This window comes from Periophthalmus magnuspinnatus, chromosome 9 (assembly GCF_009829125.3).
Source record: "Periophthalmus magnuspinnatus isolate fPerMag1 chromosome 9, fPerMag1.2.pri, whole genome shotgun sequence".
Taxonomy (NCBI): Eukaryota; Metazoa; Chordata; class Actinopteri; order Gobiiformes; family Gobiidae; genus Periophthalmus; species Periophthalmus magnuspinnatus.
In genome coordinates, this window is record NC_047134.1 from 6239895 (window position 1) to 6257226 (window position 17332).

The window sequence follows — 17332 nt, forward strand, 5'->3', positions numbered from 1 at the left end:
AAGGAAAGTTACACAGTTGCACCTTTAAAGGAGATGGAGGTAAAATGATCTCATGCAGATTTTGGTAGAGACCTGATGGACCATGTAACTATAATAAGGATTTGGATATTACTTGGCCAGCGTGCTGTATGAAAGGTTATAGTGTGGTACTACTACACACAGCACATACATAGACTGATACTACACCAGCTTGTATCTTAAAATAACTCCATAGATCAGGATCCTGTATGGAAAGTATCTGCCTTGTTAAACTGAAGTCACTTTGTTTAAACCTATCATGGCTGACATTTAACTGCTCTGTAAACGACTGGACATGATTCAGGAACATCTAAATGTCCCTGAATTTAAAAATGGGGAATTTAGGGGTGAATGAACGTTTACTTATCCTGGCCCCTGAAGCCGGTTTAGAAAGTGGTGTTTGGAGGAGCCAGGCGAAGCATCGTGACAGAAGGTATTCTCCACATGAACTCTCTCCAACTCCACAGAGAAGTTTAGTGTCTCCAACTCTCTCAGGCCAGTGTAACCAAAACACAGAGCAGCAGAGGAGCAGCTTCACAGTTGAGCTGGTGTATGTGTCCACCATAGACTGTATATATAAATATAAGTTAACCTGCAAGCCACCTCCATTGACTCTGGCTCCAATTCACTTTACATTGAGGAAACGGTGGCCTCCCTTTCTGTAAATGTTACTGTCACAAACATCATTTTTGGTCTTAAAATGTTTGTATTAACCTGCTTTACGTGATCACGGTACTTTTATTTTGCTATTGCGTCTGTAAATCAAAATATGAACATTAATAACAGACAAATCAGGATTTTTCTTTCCTTGAGGTCGCTCCCGCTAGTAAGCAACAGGTTTGATTGACAGTGATGCTAAAAGTCAGCTTCCTGCTAAAGCAGTGGTTCTGGTTTGGAAGGGATGTTATCTTCAAAAGCCTCACTACAGATTGGCTCTGGTTGCTATGATACTTGTGGTCAGAATTCCTAATATGCTCCCTTTAACTGCTAGCCTCAATGAGCTTCATTTGACTGGAGCTGAACACTGTGAGTGACATCACACTTACTTAGTCCACTTCTTTATACTGTCTATGGGGCCCACTGATGCTAGGTTCTAACTCACTTTGAGGTCCAAACTGAGAGCAGGCCTGTGCATAATGCGACTCCGCTCTGGCACCACTCACACACTGGAAAAGAGAGGGCAGAGCTGTGGCCAAACGGGCTGCTTTGGGGACGCAGACAAACATACTGAGCTGCTTTTCCAGCCCGTTAATGACAGGATTTAATCCAATCAATTTATGTCGGTTTGGAGCAGGAAGAGAGGAGCGTGACAAGGGCCGAGGTAATGTGCCGGGAGTGAGGCCCTGGCCACATCAACGCTGTCCAGCTGTCCATGGCAGCTATTGGGCAGACGCGAGGCAGAAAATTGGAATAGAATGTTCTGGCAGCAGAGGCCGGGGATGGCATTGGCCACTGGCACAGAGTGGGCACAGACAGAGAGGAGAGCTCTGCCTGGCCATGGCCTTCCAAGGGATTTCCTATAGGCCCACATTTCCTCCGCCAAATCATTTCCAGCATTCTCACATTTAAAGAGCAATAAACCCTGCGAGAGGTGCACCATGGGAAAAACGGCACAGCTCTGCCATCCTCATCAGAGCAACTGCCAAAGACAGGCCACTGCTGTAAAAGAGGCGGAGGCAGAGAGCGGAGTAGAACTGGATACACATAGACTAGACCTGCCAAAAGAATCGAAAATTAGATACTAAAACTAGTATCAAAATTAAATAGTCAATGTTCGCAAGTATCAATACTAAAATGTCCCATTGATAGGACAGAAACGCTTTCCTGAACCTCTTCAGAATCATCTTGAGCTGTATAAGACCACATAGACTAGTATACGCCCATGGATCACTATGGAACATACCTGGAACACTGAGGGATTACACAGATATAAGGCCACATGGGAATAGAAAAGAAAGTACTACCATTTAATGTGGAAAATCACAGCATATTGTCTAAAGAAAGAGTGTTTTTATTATCATCAGGAACAAGGTAGGGATTGAGTATCGAGTCTAGGAAGGAGGCCTGTCTCTGCACATTCTCATGTCACTTCAACCAATGTTTATTTTCACGCCCAAAAGTTCCTGAATCCAGCTCCAAACCCACAAATCCTTAGCCAAATCAAAGGCACTTTTTCTCCCCATGTCTGCTCCTTCTTCGTTTCTCCCTTGCTTCGTTAGAGCAGCAGGGAGGTATCAGGAGATTTGGGGAGTCGTACCTCTTTGGATGGGGGCTCCTTCCGTCTGCCTCGTATCCACGCTGTAAGAGAAACAGAGGAAACAGTGAGCACAATACAAACACAAAGCTACTGTCATGTTTAAAGAATACAGCTCCCAGTGTCATTACAGTCAAGGGTGAGCCTGCCATGAAGGCTCCACCCAGCAGTGGGTTAGCTCTGTTTTAGCGCACTAGAAAAACTATATTCAGGTAGGAATATAGCCTGTATAAAGAAGTAGACTAAGAGAGTGTGACGTCACCCACAGCATTCGGCTCCAGTCAAATGAAGCTCATCGAGGCTAGCAGTTATATGGGCCAATTTGGAGCTGCGTTCCATGTTTGGAATTCTGACCACGACTATCATAGCAACCAAAGAGCCAATCCAGAGCAAGTCTGATAAAGGTAATGCCCTTTCCCCCACACAACACTGGTTTAGCAGGGACAGGGTGCTTAGCAACACTGTCAATTAAACCTCTTGCTAATGCTAGCAGGAGTGATGTTGGGGAAGGAAAGCGCCTGTTTTGACTGTTATTAATGCTCCTATCTTGATTTATGGACACAATAGCGGAAAAGAAAAAGGATCTTGTAGCGGGTTAATACAAATATTTTAAGACTAAAATGACGATGCCAACAGCAGCAGTTACAGACAAAGGGGCCACAGTTTTCAATAGGCCTGCACCCAGGTCTAAAATCATGGGTTAAAACAGGTACTATACCAACATGAGTCTAAAGCTGAACAAAACAGATAAATGGATTTTTCAGAGCTGTAAAAGCATTTTAGCCCTCAAATGGACTAAATCAAATGGACATACTGATTTTAAATGTTTTGATCTTAATTTAAGAAGTTTTGACCTGTTTCCTTTTTCTTTCAAGACCTACATTTATTAGTCTGAAGATATTTTAACTGGTTTCAAAATACAGTATTTTAAGATAATGCAATGATCTACCAATGCTGTAAGAAAAGTGCCACTGAATTAGGAAAAAAAACAAAACAAAAACATCCTCCTCCTCCTCCCCCTACTCCTCCTCTCCTCTCTTGGCTGAACGCACTGAATCACAGAGCAGGTTAAAGGCATCCAGGAACACGGCAAGAGCCAGGGATCTGGGCTAACTCCTCCTGCGGAGCGCAGGGATGTGGAGCCAGCTTTTATCCCACTCTTATTTGCATCCTGATGAAAATGCATGAGGTGCTGGGGCTTTAAAGTGGATAAAGCTGTCTACGACACCGGGAACAGTTTGTATCTGCGTATACGAAATCACAAACCTGTTTTTATGGCACGCTTGTAAAACAGCGACAGAAGGCGTCTTTGATAAAACCAGACATGTGCTCGGTGCTGCCCCCCACAGTCAAATATGAAAAATAGCAGGGATTAGTGTTGTCCCTGATAGAAGCACTGTAAGTGTGTGATAGTGTTTTACTTAAGCAGCACTTTGCAGACTGTCCTGTGTCTGTCCTGTGACGAGCCCCAGATCTCTCCATTTTAATGTTAAAATGAACTAACTAATGTTAGTCACATTTCAATCATAAAGTATTCAGTTCATTTCCAAACAGTGATAATGTCATGGTGCCCTTGAGCATGACACTCGCCTATATTAATCTGTCATTGTGCATTTGGGTAGTGCAGAATGGCAGCCATGTTTCGTACTCCTGCTCACGTCGCACTCCTGCTCACGTCGCACTCCTGCTCACGTCGCACTCCTGCTCACGTCGCACTCCTGCTCACGTCGCACTCCTGCTCACGTCGCACTCCTGCTCACATCGCACAAAATATTATAAACTATACTAATACTATAGTAATACACTATCCATGATGGCCTTTAGAATCTTTGGAGAGTCACTTAAGTCTGAATGAGAGTGAGATGTGGAGATGGAACCTGCATTGGCCTTGATGTGTGGTGTAACTCTGTAGACTTCAGCTTTTCAAATTTGACAGTTAAAAGTTCTTAGTATCAATGCAATAGACATACATATATATATATATATATATATATATATATATATATATATATATATATATATATATATATATATATATATATATATATACCTATATATATATATATATATATATATATATATATATATATATACATGTACATGTTGCACAGGTTGGTCTTACGGGTTCTGCAGTCTTGGACGACTGTTCGGTCTACCAGGAGCTGGTGTTTGGCTCCCCTGGTATCTTTGCTGATGCCCTTTTGCGCTGTGCTCATGTATTCATCCATGTGCCCACTTATCTTAGCCGCAATGATGCCTGACATGAGCTTCCATGTTGTGGAGAGACAGGTCATTGGCCGATAGTTGGATAGGACTGTACCCTTTGAGGGATCCTTCATGATCAGGATCGTACCCCCTTTGGTTAGCCATTCAGGGTGAGTACCATCCATTAGCAGCTGGTTCATTTGTGCTGCCAGGTGCTCATGGAGAGCAGTGAGCTTCTTCAGCCAGTAGGCATAGATCATGTCAGGGCCTGGTACGGGCCAGTTTTTCATACCCGAGACTCTTTTCTGGATGTCTGCCACTGTGACGGTGACTAGATTCTGTTCAGGGAGGTTGCTGTGGTCTTCTCTCAGAGCCACCAGCTACTGTGCACTGCTGCTATGTGCTGCCTCCTTCTTCCATATAGAGTCCCAAGATCCTGTGGGACTTCCAGATACAGACTGACAGAATGGTAATGGTGAACCAACCAGACATTGGTGGATAAACAACAGAGCAAAGCCGTTGTGGTGGACATCGCAGTACCAAGTGATGGGAACATCAGGAAAAAGGAACATGAGAAACAAGAGAAATACCAGGGGCTCAAAGAAGACCTGGAGAAAGCCTGGAAGGTGAAGGCATCAGTGGTGCCCGTGGCCATTGGAGCACTCGGGGCAGGGGCAATGACCCTCAAACTGGAGGAGAGGCTACAGCAGATCCCAGGAAAAACAGATATCAGATATCTCAGTCCAGAAAAGTGCAGTACTAGGAACAGCAAAGATACTGCGGAGAACCCTCAAACTCCCAGGCCTCTGGCAGAGGTCCTGAGCATGAAAAAAAAAGGGATAAGATATATATATATATATATATATATATATATATATATATATATATATATATATATATATATATATATATATATATATATATATATATATATATATATATATATATATATCCTAGTTTTATCCTAGTTCTGATAAAACTTAAGATCATTCTAAAACAGGAAGGATCCAAATTTCATTCAATATCAATACTTGCTCAACTGAGTATCTAGTTTTGATTTAGTATAGATTAGCATCTGATTCCCAATCCTTTTGACATCCCGACTCACCATCCCACTCTATGGGAATGCTGCCTTCTATGTACTCAAATTCTGAGGGATTTGCTGCCTCCACCATTCGCTTGGCTCGTACCACTCTCCCTGCAAAAAAAGAAACAAAACAGGAGAAGAAGAGTGAGTAAGGCGAGACAACGGACACAGAGCAGCACAAACAAATAGGCCATCCCAGACACAACGCTTCGCCATCGCCATGACAGCGGCGTGACAGGACGCTCGTGATTACCTCGTGGCCTCGGGGCTACTCACATCTCTCCAAATCTGGGCTAAGCCTTTATGCAAATGAGCCGTCTAACCCGACCAACCGCGGACCCCTCCCTCTCCTTCTATGCCCGAGCGTTTGGACCAATCATGACGCAGCGGCTAACAATGCCCTCCAAAATCAACATCAAGCTGAGCGCGAGACAAAAGAGGTCAGATATCACAGAGAACAGGAGAGCCACGAGCCGCCCAGAATATTAAACACTCCCTTCACTATCTGTATACAGCACAGCACTCGCTAGCAGCCAAGGCCCACGCCAATTATTTCTACCCAATCTGCTGATTAAACAAGTTTGGCTGGCACACAATGACATGAAGATGGAGGTATGAAGAGGAGGTGTAGCAGACACACAGTAAGGGAAAGAATGGTACTTCCCTGAAAAATACAGCTCTAATAAACGGGACAGACAGGGAGTGCTAGAGAGAGGGAGCCAGAGAGAGGGAGAACAAGAGAGACAGAGAGAGGGAGACAGAGAGAGAGCCAGAGAGGGGGAGCCAGAGAGAGGGAGCCAGAGAGAGAGCCAGAGAGAGAGAGAGACAGAGAGAGTGAGATAGAGAGGGAGCCAGAGAGAGGGAGCCAGAGAGAGGGAGCCAGAGAGAGGAAGACAGAGAGAGGGAAACCAAGAGAGAGAGACAGAGAGACAGAGAGAGGGAGGACAGAAAGGGAGACAGACAGAGTGAGATAGAGAGAGAGCCAGAGAGAGGGAGCCAGAGAGAGCCAGTGGTACAGTGCCACCTACAGGCTGATGTAGAGCTGGGGATTGTGATGTCACATATTACTCTACTGTTAAACCAATCACTGTGTTTCAGACGAGATCACAACATTCTACAGGCCTAATATTTCATACAAATGGGGGCAGATAAAATTAATATTGTTAAATTGCAAGGTTGTACTGTAACACAGAGAGTTCTTGGGTCTAGTCATGAATAGAAATGATCAGGTTCAACATTTGTGAATAGGTTCTATGCACAAGAGCTGTTATTAAAAGCGTAAAATAGAAAATAAATGTATTAAAATAATATTAGCATTAGCATTGAGACACAAACATATCTCTTAAACATAGAAGTGTCTCCGGTGAAGTATTCATTTTATTTGAGTAGTGCTTAACATGTTGTCAGTGACATCCACACGCAGCTTCCTGTCCACTGTCTAACCCTAACCCCCGAACCTCTGACCCCTGACTCACCTGCAGCTCCCTGTCCACTGTCTGACCCTAACACCCTAACCTCTGACCCGTGATCCACCTGCAGCTTCCCGTCTCCTGCCTGATCTTTAAATATTTATTCATTTTAGCTTGACTTGGCAAAAACCTTATAGAGATAAAAACTGGACAGGAAGTAGTGATGCTAACAGTGAGGTTGAGGGTGCTGTTGTGCCAGAGCCTATTTAGCGTTCATTCAAATGTATTCTGCCACTACAGAGTGATGTATTTAGCAGCAGTGACTCAGCAGTTTATGGCGTCATTCCTTCATGTTAGTTTTACCTTTTAACATTGTTATGGCTAATGTCTCTCTATAGAGGTTTGCTCTGCCAGAAACATGGCGCATTTCAATCATGGCAACAGTCACTTTTTTGATGTTCCATTTTGAGCTCGGGTTGTACCCACACGGGCTCAGAAAACCATTCACAGATCACAAAGCATTCTTCAAGATGCTCATTTCCATCCAGTCTAAAATCACAACAGGGAAGAGGCGAATCCTCCAGGACCTTCTGACCAAGGCATGGACCAAGCTTAATTAAAGGTCCTTGATTTTTACAGAAAAACAAAACTAGCTCATTTTAAAATGTTTGCAATGGTCTAAACTATTCCACAGTTTCCTAACCCATTCCCGGTATCATCAGATTGAGTTAATGGGGGCGTCAGTGGCTCAGTTGGTAGAGTGTTTGTCCACTGATTCAAAGGTTGTCGGTTCGAAACCTACTCTCAATACAAACATCACTGATAGAGTGGTCATATGTACTGACCCACAGGTTGGGGATGCAACTTCAGCTCCCACAGATGAATGCTGTCATTGTGTCCTTAGGCAAGGCACTTAACCAACCTCACCCCTGGTGTCTGTGAGAGCTGCATTTACAATATACACTGCCTGGCCCAAAAAAGTCGCCACCTGGAAATAACTAAGCAAATAGGTATTCGGTATTGCTGCTGTTGGTCAGGTCTGGGTTCAGCAACAGTCTGTGCTCAAAGAATGAGGTCAGCTGACACCTGAATATACTGAATGAGCAGATTATTCCATCAATGGATTTTTTCTTCCCTGATGGCAAGATGACAATGCCAGGATTCATCGGGCTCAAATTGTGAAAAAGTGGTTCAGAAGCATGAGACATAATTTTCACGCATGGATTGGCCACCACAGAGTCCAGACCTTAACCCCATTGAGAATCTTTGGAATGTGCTGGAGAAGGCTTTGTGCAGCGGTCAGACTCTACCATCATCAATGCATCATGCATCTTGGTGAAACATTTATGCAACACTGGATGGAAATAAATCTTGTGACATTGCAGAAGCTTATTGAAACAATGCCACAGAGAATGTGTGCCATAATCAAAGCTAAAGGCGGTCCAACAAGATATTAGTGTATGATCTTTTTTGGTTTTGGCCAGGCAGTGTATCTGTACTGGGGCAAGATAAATTGTATGTGAATGAACAGAGGTCATTGTCGTTGGTCCCAAAGGTCAAAGAGATTCTCTGTCAGACCAGATAATCTCACTCGACAATGCGAGTATAGCTTCTAGCCCTACTGTAAAAAATTTTGGAGTCCTATTTGATCAAAATCTCTCATTCACAGCCCATGTAAACCTAGCTTGTAAAACCGCATACTTTCACCTGCGAAATATAACTAAAATTAGAAATATTTTACCTAAAAACGATGCTGAAAAACTCATCCATGCATTTGTTACTTCCAGACTTGATTACTGTAATTCCCTGCTTGCCGCCTGCCCCAAAAGTACTATAAGGAGCCTCCAGTTGGTCCAAAATGCAGCGGCCAGAGTCCTAACAGGAACTAAAAGAAGAGACCACATCAGTCCTGTACTAAAATATCTGCACTGGCTTCCTGTCGAGCTTAGAATCAAATTCAAAGTCCTCCTCCTGACATACAAAGCCCTAAACGGTATGGCCCCATCCTATCTGCAAGATGCTATTGTCCCGTACCAGCCAAACAGAGCACTCCGCTCTCAGAATGCAGGACTATTAGTGGTTCCTAGAGTGTCCAAAAGTACAGTGGGAGGGAGAGCATTCAGTTACCAAGCTCCTGTGCTATGGAATCAACTCCCTGCTGATGTTAAACAGGCCCCCACAGTCTCTGTATTTAAGACCAGGCTTAAAACCTTCCTCTTCGGTATAGCGTATGACCAGGTTACTTAGTGAGGGAGTTAGGGTTATTAAAACCCGGGATAAGATAAGCTGCAGTAGGAGTAACTAGCTGGGGGAAGTATGGCAACCTGAGCACTATCCTCTACTTTGCCCTATTTTCTCATCAGCAATGCTATTCACATGTTGTCCCCTGTCCCACTCCCCCTGTGGAGTGTATCTCTTTCAGATGCCCCGATGACAGCTGGACCTCCTCCTTGCCTGGCTCTCCTCCTCCTCGCCCGGCTCTCCTCCTCCTCGTCTGGTCTTCCTCCCCCTCGCCTGGCCGATTTCTTATGTTGTCTGATTTTTCCTGTTGTGTCTGATTTTTCCTGTTGTGTCCGATTTTTCCTGTTGTGTCTGATTTTTCCTGTTGTGTCTGATTCTTCCTGTTGTTTTGTTTTTTGTGTCTTGGCGGCACGGTGACTGAGTGCCTTCACTCATGTCTCACAGCAAGAAGGTTGGTTTGATCCCCGGGTCACCAGGCCTTTCTGTGTGGAGTTTTTCATGTTTCTCCCCATGTCTGGATGGGTTTCCTCCGGGTACTCCGGTTTCCCCCATCAACCAAAACATGAACGCCCTTCGAGACAACTGTTGTTGTGATTTTGGGCGTTACAAAAATAAATGAATTGAATTGAATTGAATTGTATGTGGAAAAAAAAAATATATATAAAAATTGTGTACAGCCCCTTTAAGACCCAAGTCCAGCTTTCTCCTCTGCCTGCACCTTAGCTCCTTATTGCAGGTACAGCTGGATGTCCACCCATCGCTCTTGTCCCTGTGAGAAATGAGGCAGGGAGGCTGGAGGTAGAAGAGAGAGAGAGAGAGTGATGATGCATGGCAAACGTGGCACGGAGGAGAGGAATGGGAGGGCAAGGAAAACAGCACGCTCCAAAACACAGACAATCTGTCAGGATTCCATCAGCGCTCCGCAGCTCGCTGGACACGGACAAATGGAGCCAACCACCGCCATGCGCTGCGAGAGTGATGGCCCTGATGTTTACCTCAACAACAACAGATCGCTACAGACTAGAGAACCCTCAGACTGGAAGAGGTGATGGAGTGATGGAGGCTGGAGGAGGAGAAGGAGGAGGAGAAGGAGCTCTATTGAAGGAAGAGGAGGAGGAGCTCTGCTAGAGGAAGAGGGTTATGCTGGAGAGTAGGGTCAGGAGGGACGCTCTACTCTGATTGGTCAGTCCAATTGAAGAGTTCAGGAACAGGGTTATTCTTTAAAGTTATAGGTTTATGTTAATGTTACGGTTAAATTAGACCTATTCATTAAACTTGACTTTTCAGATTTTTAAACATGATCTAGTCGTTTCTTCTCATTGAGCCTCTGAAGTTGTATTTTGAGTGATTCATGTTTGAGTAATCTTTAATCTCTTATGATCAAGACGCCATTTTGCCGATCTACCCCCATTTTCATTCACGCCGGTGCGCACCCACTGTGATGTACGCACTTCCTTTTCCAGTTTTATTTTCTTAATCAGTGATACTTGTACCAAAATGATTATGCGACGCTGCTGAATCCTACAAGTAAAAAAAAATGGGGTGCTCGCTAGTGTGATGTGCAGCTATCCATAGGGGGTGCCGACAGCATGCGGCACTTTGTTGTGATGTCCAGCTGTACACTAGCAAGCAGCCCTTTTTTTTCTTGTGCCTTTATAATACTTACTGAGAAATCCTCGAAAACAGAATGCAGCACAAATAGCTAGCGGCTCACATGCCCTTGCTTCTACAGCTAATGCTAACACAGTATACATTTAACAGGTATGCTAATTATGCAAAGATGTTCGCATTAGCAGTGGGTGTGGGTGGCAGCAGAATGGCACCCCAGTAGCGATGCTTAGTGTTGAAACTAATCGGTGTAAAGCGCGGTGCCCCCTTCTGCCATGTTTCTATGGGTGTGCTTGGTAACATCCCCCAGAACATGGCGTCTCCTCTGCAGCATGACGAAAGCCCTTCCATCGCGCTGCTGGATTTGAATAACAAACAGAGAATGTACATATATTTATGACAAGCGCGTGCACAGGGGGGTGGAATGGTGCTCTCTGGGGGGGGAGCTCTCGGAGGGTGAAACTCTCGGCGGGTGAGAGGGGGAGGGGGATCTCGGGGTAACCGCTGATCAAGGACAAAGAAAAGGCCGAGGTAACAGAGAATAGAAGAATATGTGAACTTTAACGTAGAGTTGCAGGAAGTAGCATTGTTTCCGCCACAAATAACAATTTAACTTGCCTTATTTTGTATAAAAACTACTAACCCTGTAGTTTAAATCTGTACAAGCATGTTCCACTTTGTGATGTCATGTGATCATACAGGAAATGCTCCACTTTGTTTTGAAACTCCGTCCACATTCACTAAAATCATTTGCATGATTTCAGCCCTGGAATTACCAGTCTCTACTGAACTAAAGGTAAAAGGAGCTGTTAACTTACTACCACTTCATGGCATCACAAGGTGGAACAGAGCATTTTGAGCTTTGGGGATGTAGACAGACTAAAAATAAAGGGTTACTCAAACATGTGTGATTGAAACAAAGCACAACTCCAACTATGTTGAGGAGGTAACAGAATGAATTATAACACATCTTAAAGCTCACAAGAGTCCAACCTACCTAAACCACTGAGGCATTACACAGATATAAGGCCACATGAAATTATAAAAGAAAGTGCTACCATTCAATGTGGCAAATCACATTCCATTGTCTAAAGGAAGAGAGTTTTTATTATTGTGGTATCAGGATAGGTATAGAGCAGGGGTGTCAAACACAAATTTGCAGAGGGCCAAAATTAAAAACTGGGAGTAAATCACGGGCCAAACTAAATATTTATTGAAACATTTTAACAACATCTGCATATTTTTCAGAAGGGGTGGATTAAATTTGAGTGAGGCAACAGGTGGCAGATGCTAATGAGTGTCAACAGAAGTGGTGGGGGCCAGTGCCAACGTATTTGCAAAGCATTCTGGGATTTGTAGTATTAGGGGTGCATGTGCTATACTAGTGTGGCAGCTGGCGGGCCAACTCTAATACATATTTGATATGATCTTGCCTGAGTCTGACATATCTGGTATAGAGTATCGAGTCTATTTCTTAATATTGATATAGACTTCAAACAAATGAGTTCACTTTATGTGCATAAAGAGACTGCTTATGATAATATTTCAAATGGGATGAAATAAAATTTCACTTCTAGGGTTTGGCCTTTTCCAAGTTTAATCTTAAGCTAACGTAGCATAGCACAACTCGCTAGCTTTGGCACGGTTTTACACAGCGATTTTGCCTGTGGGACCTGCTCACTGACACACGTGGCTACGGTCTTTATCAATTCATCCCAATTTTATATTTAAACTTAAAAATCATCGAGCTGAATGAATATGAAGCTTTAGAAAAACAGCACACAGAGTCCAAACACGGTTCACTCCTGAAAAGACAGGGCAGCTCCAAATGGAAAAACACTTCTAAGCCCGTGATTAAAACAATACAGTGTTTTCTACAAATAGCAGGTTTGGAGAAATTTCATAGATTACAATTAGATTTGGGATTTGTTTTAATAATGTGATTCTGTTCAAAGTTTACAGTCAAGCATGTCCTGAAGAACTGACAAAAAGACTGAAATATGAACTGGCAAACTTATATCAGAACATGTTTGTACAGATCTATACTACAGGGTTTTTATACAGAATAAGACCCCATAGAGACACAGGCAGGGCATCTTACACACACAGACATATCAGAACATCTTTTTAAATGGGCATGGTCACATTTTTACATGGCACTTTTCCACATCCATGGCTCAAAGCGCTTTACATCAAGGAACCACTCACCCATTCACACACATATTCATACACCAGTGTACACAGACACTGGGGGAGAGGTGGGTTAAATGTCTTGCCGAAGGACACAACAACAGCATTCATCTGTGGGAGCTGGAATTGCACCACCAAGCTGTGTGTCAGTGGACCTGACCTCTCTACCAATGATGCGTTTTTTTGTTTATTTGTTTTTTTAAATAAGCAGCATGTGAGTCGATAAAAAACCTCGCCTTGTTTTCATCTCTGTGTAAAAGCTTGGATTAGGTGTGTGAGGCCCTCTGCTGACAACAATGGGGAGTGCACCATTTCAATATGAAAAATTTGCAGCATATTGTTGTTTATGTTTATGAAATTAATATTAAAAATAAACTGAATTGGATCAAAAATTTTAACTGTGTGTATATATATATATATATATATATATATATATATATATATATATATATATATATATATATATGGAAAAAGGAATAAGGCTGGACCACAAATGTACTATGCACTATTTTGTTATACTTTTCGCCCAGCGACAAACACAACTCACTGTCCTCCTGCTGTTTCCCTTTGTCCCTTTGTGCTTAGGCTCCAGTTAAAACACAATCCCAAAGCAGTGTACTTTTAGTGTTTATCTAAAACCAGTATTTCATTTGATTTAATTACAGTTTCATTCTTCAACCTTAAACTAAGCCTTGTTTCTGCTTCACAGATCACTGCTTCTATCCCGTGTCCTCCAGCTTCACCCCCACCTTCAGCTCTGGCGTGTTTGTGTGCACGTGTGTGTGGAAGGGAAGAGGGTGCTGGGTGGGTGCAGGGAGTCTGAAGGATTTTGGCAAAATATCGAGTTGTGATTTTTGCATTGTGAGTAGCATTTGATTTACAATTTAAGTTTTAATACCTGGATTTTGTTTTAAGTGCAATTTTTTCCAGAACATAGACTGTATAAAAAAGTGGACTAAGTGAGTGTAACGTCACCCACAGCGATTAGCTCCAGTCAAATGAAGCTCATCGGAGCTAGAGCAGTTACAGGGGTTAATTTGGAGCAGAGTTCCATATTAGGAATTCTGACCACAAGTACCATAGCAACCAAAGAGCCAATCCAGAGCGAGGCTGGTTAGCACCCATTCCCGCCCGCACTGCTGGTTTAGCAGGGAGAGGAAGCTTAGCAACGTTGTCAATCAAACCTGTTGCTAACACTAGTCGGATTGACACCAGGGAAAGAAAGTGCCTGATTTGTCTGTTATTAATGTTCATATTTTGATTTATGGACACAATAGTGAAATAAAAACACCAGCATCATGTACAGTGGGTTAATACGAACATTTCAAGACCAAAATGACGAGTCTGACAACAGCCGTTACAGAGAGAGGGCCCACAGTTTTTCAAGAAAAACTGAATTGGCACCAGAGTCGAGAGAGAAGATGCTGGGTGGGTGCTGGGTGGATGCAGGGTGGGTGCTGGGTGGGTGCTGGGAGCTCTCTATCTGCAGCAGTGCCCCTATATGACAGCTCTGCCGTCTTCATCTGTCACTGGGGAGAGTCTTCTTACCAGCAAAATACACTGTCACACACACACACACATATCTACACACACACTACACACAAAAGCGAGCGGCCGCGAGATTAACCTGGGGGACAGGAGCCAGGACGCAGCCTCTTACCGTGAAGGACAAACGAAGCACCGCGATGACAGGAAGGATGGGAGGGAGCGAAGGGAGCGAAGGGGGGAGGGGCTAGGGGCAAGAAATCCCATAGCATAAATATTCATGAACCATCTCACCTGTCTGAGCGGGACTCGTCTGAACGCGGACTTGTGAACGAGGGGGAGGGGAGCGAGAGAGAGGGAGGAGAGGAAAAGGAGGAGGAGGAGGGGAAGACAGGAGGGGCGTTGTCACGGCAGCTGGAACGGGGAACCAATCAAAAGGTGAAGGTAAGAACGCATCACAGGGGAAAGCATGCCACTGTGTTAGTTACAGAAGTTTGTGTGGTCCAAGTAGAGTCGTTCAAAGTCAGACGATAGTAGCATGTTATATTGTAGTACTTTTCAGGTGTGACGTATAAGATAAACAAAAAACTGATTCAGTACACTGACAGACATATCAAGACAACTCACTTTGGTTCTTTTTGGTAAACTGTCACATTTTTATACAGCACTTTTCCACCTTCAAGGCTCAAAGCGCTTTACATCAAAGAATTGCTCACCCATTCACACCCACATTCATACACCCATGTACACAGACACTGGGGACAAGGTGGGTTAAGTGCCTTGCTCAAGGACACGACAACAGTGATCATCATAGGGAATTGGAATCGCATCACCAAGATCAGTGAGTTCAGAATTTAGAGGAATAAATGTTACTAAAACACATTAACCAGATATGCACCAAAAAAATAAAAAATTCACCTTGTTCGCATTTCCATGTAAAGGCTTGGATTAGGTGTGTGTGGCCCTCTGCTGACAACACTGGGGAGTGCACCATTTTGATATGAAAAAATATCAGCTTTTTTTTATGGTCATAAAATGAATATTAAAAATAATCTTCAACTTTATATTTGTACTTTTCAGGTGTGACTGATATAGTCTTATTATTATTTCCATCATTTGCGCAGTTAGCATTCACTGAATTGACAGATACATCGAGACAATAAAATCTAAAGGTCCAAAATTTCAAACTCAACTTCGATTCTATAGGAAAGGCTTAATAGTGATTTTGATAGAAATTTTCATTTCATTCAGTTTCCATCCCTTGCAAGTTTTTTAATACTACCCTGTGACCTTACACTAGTTCTGATATAAAAACCGTTTACAGAACTCCAATTTTGCAAGTGAATTTTTTCAATCCCATACTTGTTCAAATCTGTTTCTGCTAGTTTTAGTATAGATATGGATATGGAGACTTTTGTGGTAAGATTTACAAAATACAAAATTAGATTTTTCCATATAAGGCTCATCAAGGAGCACTTGAGAAAACGGATATTATACAGCAGTAACAAACACTAAAATAATTTCACAAGGCCAAAATTACAGGTTAGCAGGTTTAAAAATAATAAAAGGAACAATAGGAACAAAATACTTTTCACCTCTTAATAATGAGTGCGTTTGAAATCGAAATCGTAACTATTCAAATCCCGTTTTAGACTCATCATTCAGCCGTAACTCCAGATCCAAAAAACAGCCCACGAGTCTAATAACAACAATACATTCTCATGAGCAATCTCACCTGTCGGCTCCGCTCATCCCAGTCGTGAAAGTGAGTGGGGGAAGGGGGAGGGACGGGAGAGGGAGACTGCAGGGGGGGGAGTGGGGGTTGCCGTGGCAGCTGGAACTGTTAACCAATCAAACGGCAGGTGTTGGCTCGTTAGAATAAGACGTGACAAGCTCTGAGGGGCTGCTCCCTGAACCCTGTCCCCACCTTGATAAACGCCATCACCTGCTCCGGCTCAGTCTCACACACATACACACCTCTCATGCACACACACACAGTTGTCACGCACACACCCACATCTCTCATGCACACATACACACACACATCTCTCACAAACACACAAATCTCTCTCTCTCTCACATACACACACACACACACACTCGTATGTATCTGTCCCAAGCGAGGACGGCTGGGGGGCAACCTGGCAGATTTTTTTACCTTTCCAATGTCATTCCGGGCGCCAGATGTGTATGCACTTTTTCTGCGGCTTTTGTCTTTGATTACAGATACCAGGTGAGGCATGGGACAGGGACAAGTGTAATTGAAAAGTGAAAATTGAAATGGTTTTGATTCATTAGATTATATTTTTGTTTGGGTTTATATCTGAATTTTAAACTAACACCACATTTATATGTCTAGCATTTGAACTCAGTGCCCTATGTCACGGTCATGTCATGAGAAATATTTGAATCTGGTCGGTTGAAGGTTCACAAATGAACTTTTGTAATTGCAGTTAAGAATGAATTATTAACCTGTGCACCACTTCACAGCACTTTCACTCATCAATAAAATATGACAACATATCATTAGCATCATAACCCTAATGATATGTTATTGTACATGGCACTGGTCATGTTTGCTCTGGATTTGAATTCAAACAAACCAGTGTCTTCAGGTGTCAAATGCTCTGTGTGTGTCAGATGCCCTCCGCGTGTGTGTCAGATGCCCTCCCTGTGATTCTTGTATTAGTCTGTCAGTTCAGATTTCAGTCTTTTTATCAGTTCTTGAAAACGTCAACTTTGGACAGTATTGATGTTTATACCAAAACAGAAACAGCAATACTTAAGAAGATCGCAATTTTATTTTTTATTTTATTTTTTACAGAACTGTGCATC

General features: G+C 43.1%; 1 protein-coding gene across 1 annotated transcript in view; it reads right to left on the reverse strand.

Annotated features, from left to right (window-relative positions):
* Positions 1-17332, reverse strand: part of ndufaf2 (NADH:ubiquinone oxidoreductase complex assembly factor 2) — a 32172-nt gene that overhangs the window by 1267 nt on the left and 13573 nt on the right. The window contains exons 2-3 of the mRNA XM_033972406.2: positions 5586-5675; positions 2276-2316 (exon numbers count right to left, since the gene is read on the reverse strand). Of these exons, the coding sequence (XP_033828297.1) occupies positions 2276-2316; positions 5586-5675 (131 nt within the window). The remainder of the gene's footprint in view (positions 1-2275; positions 2317-5585; positions 5676-17332) is intronic.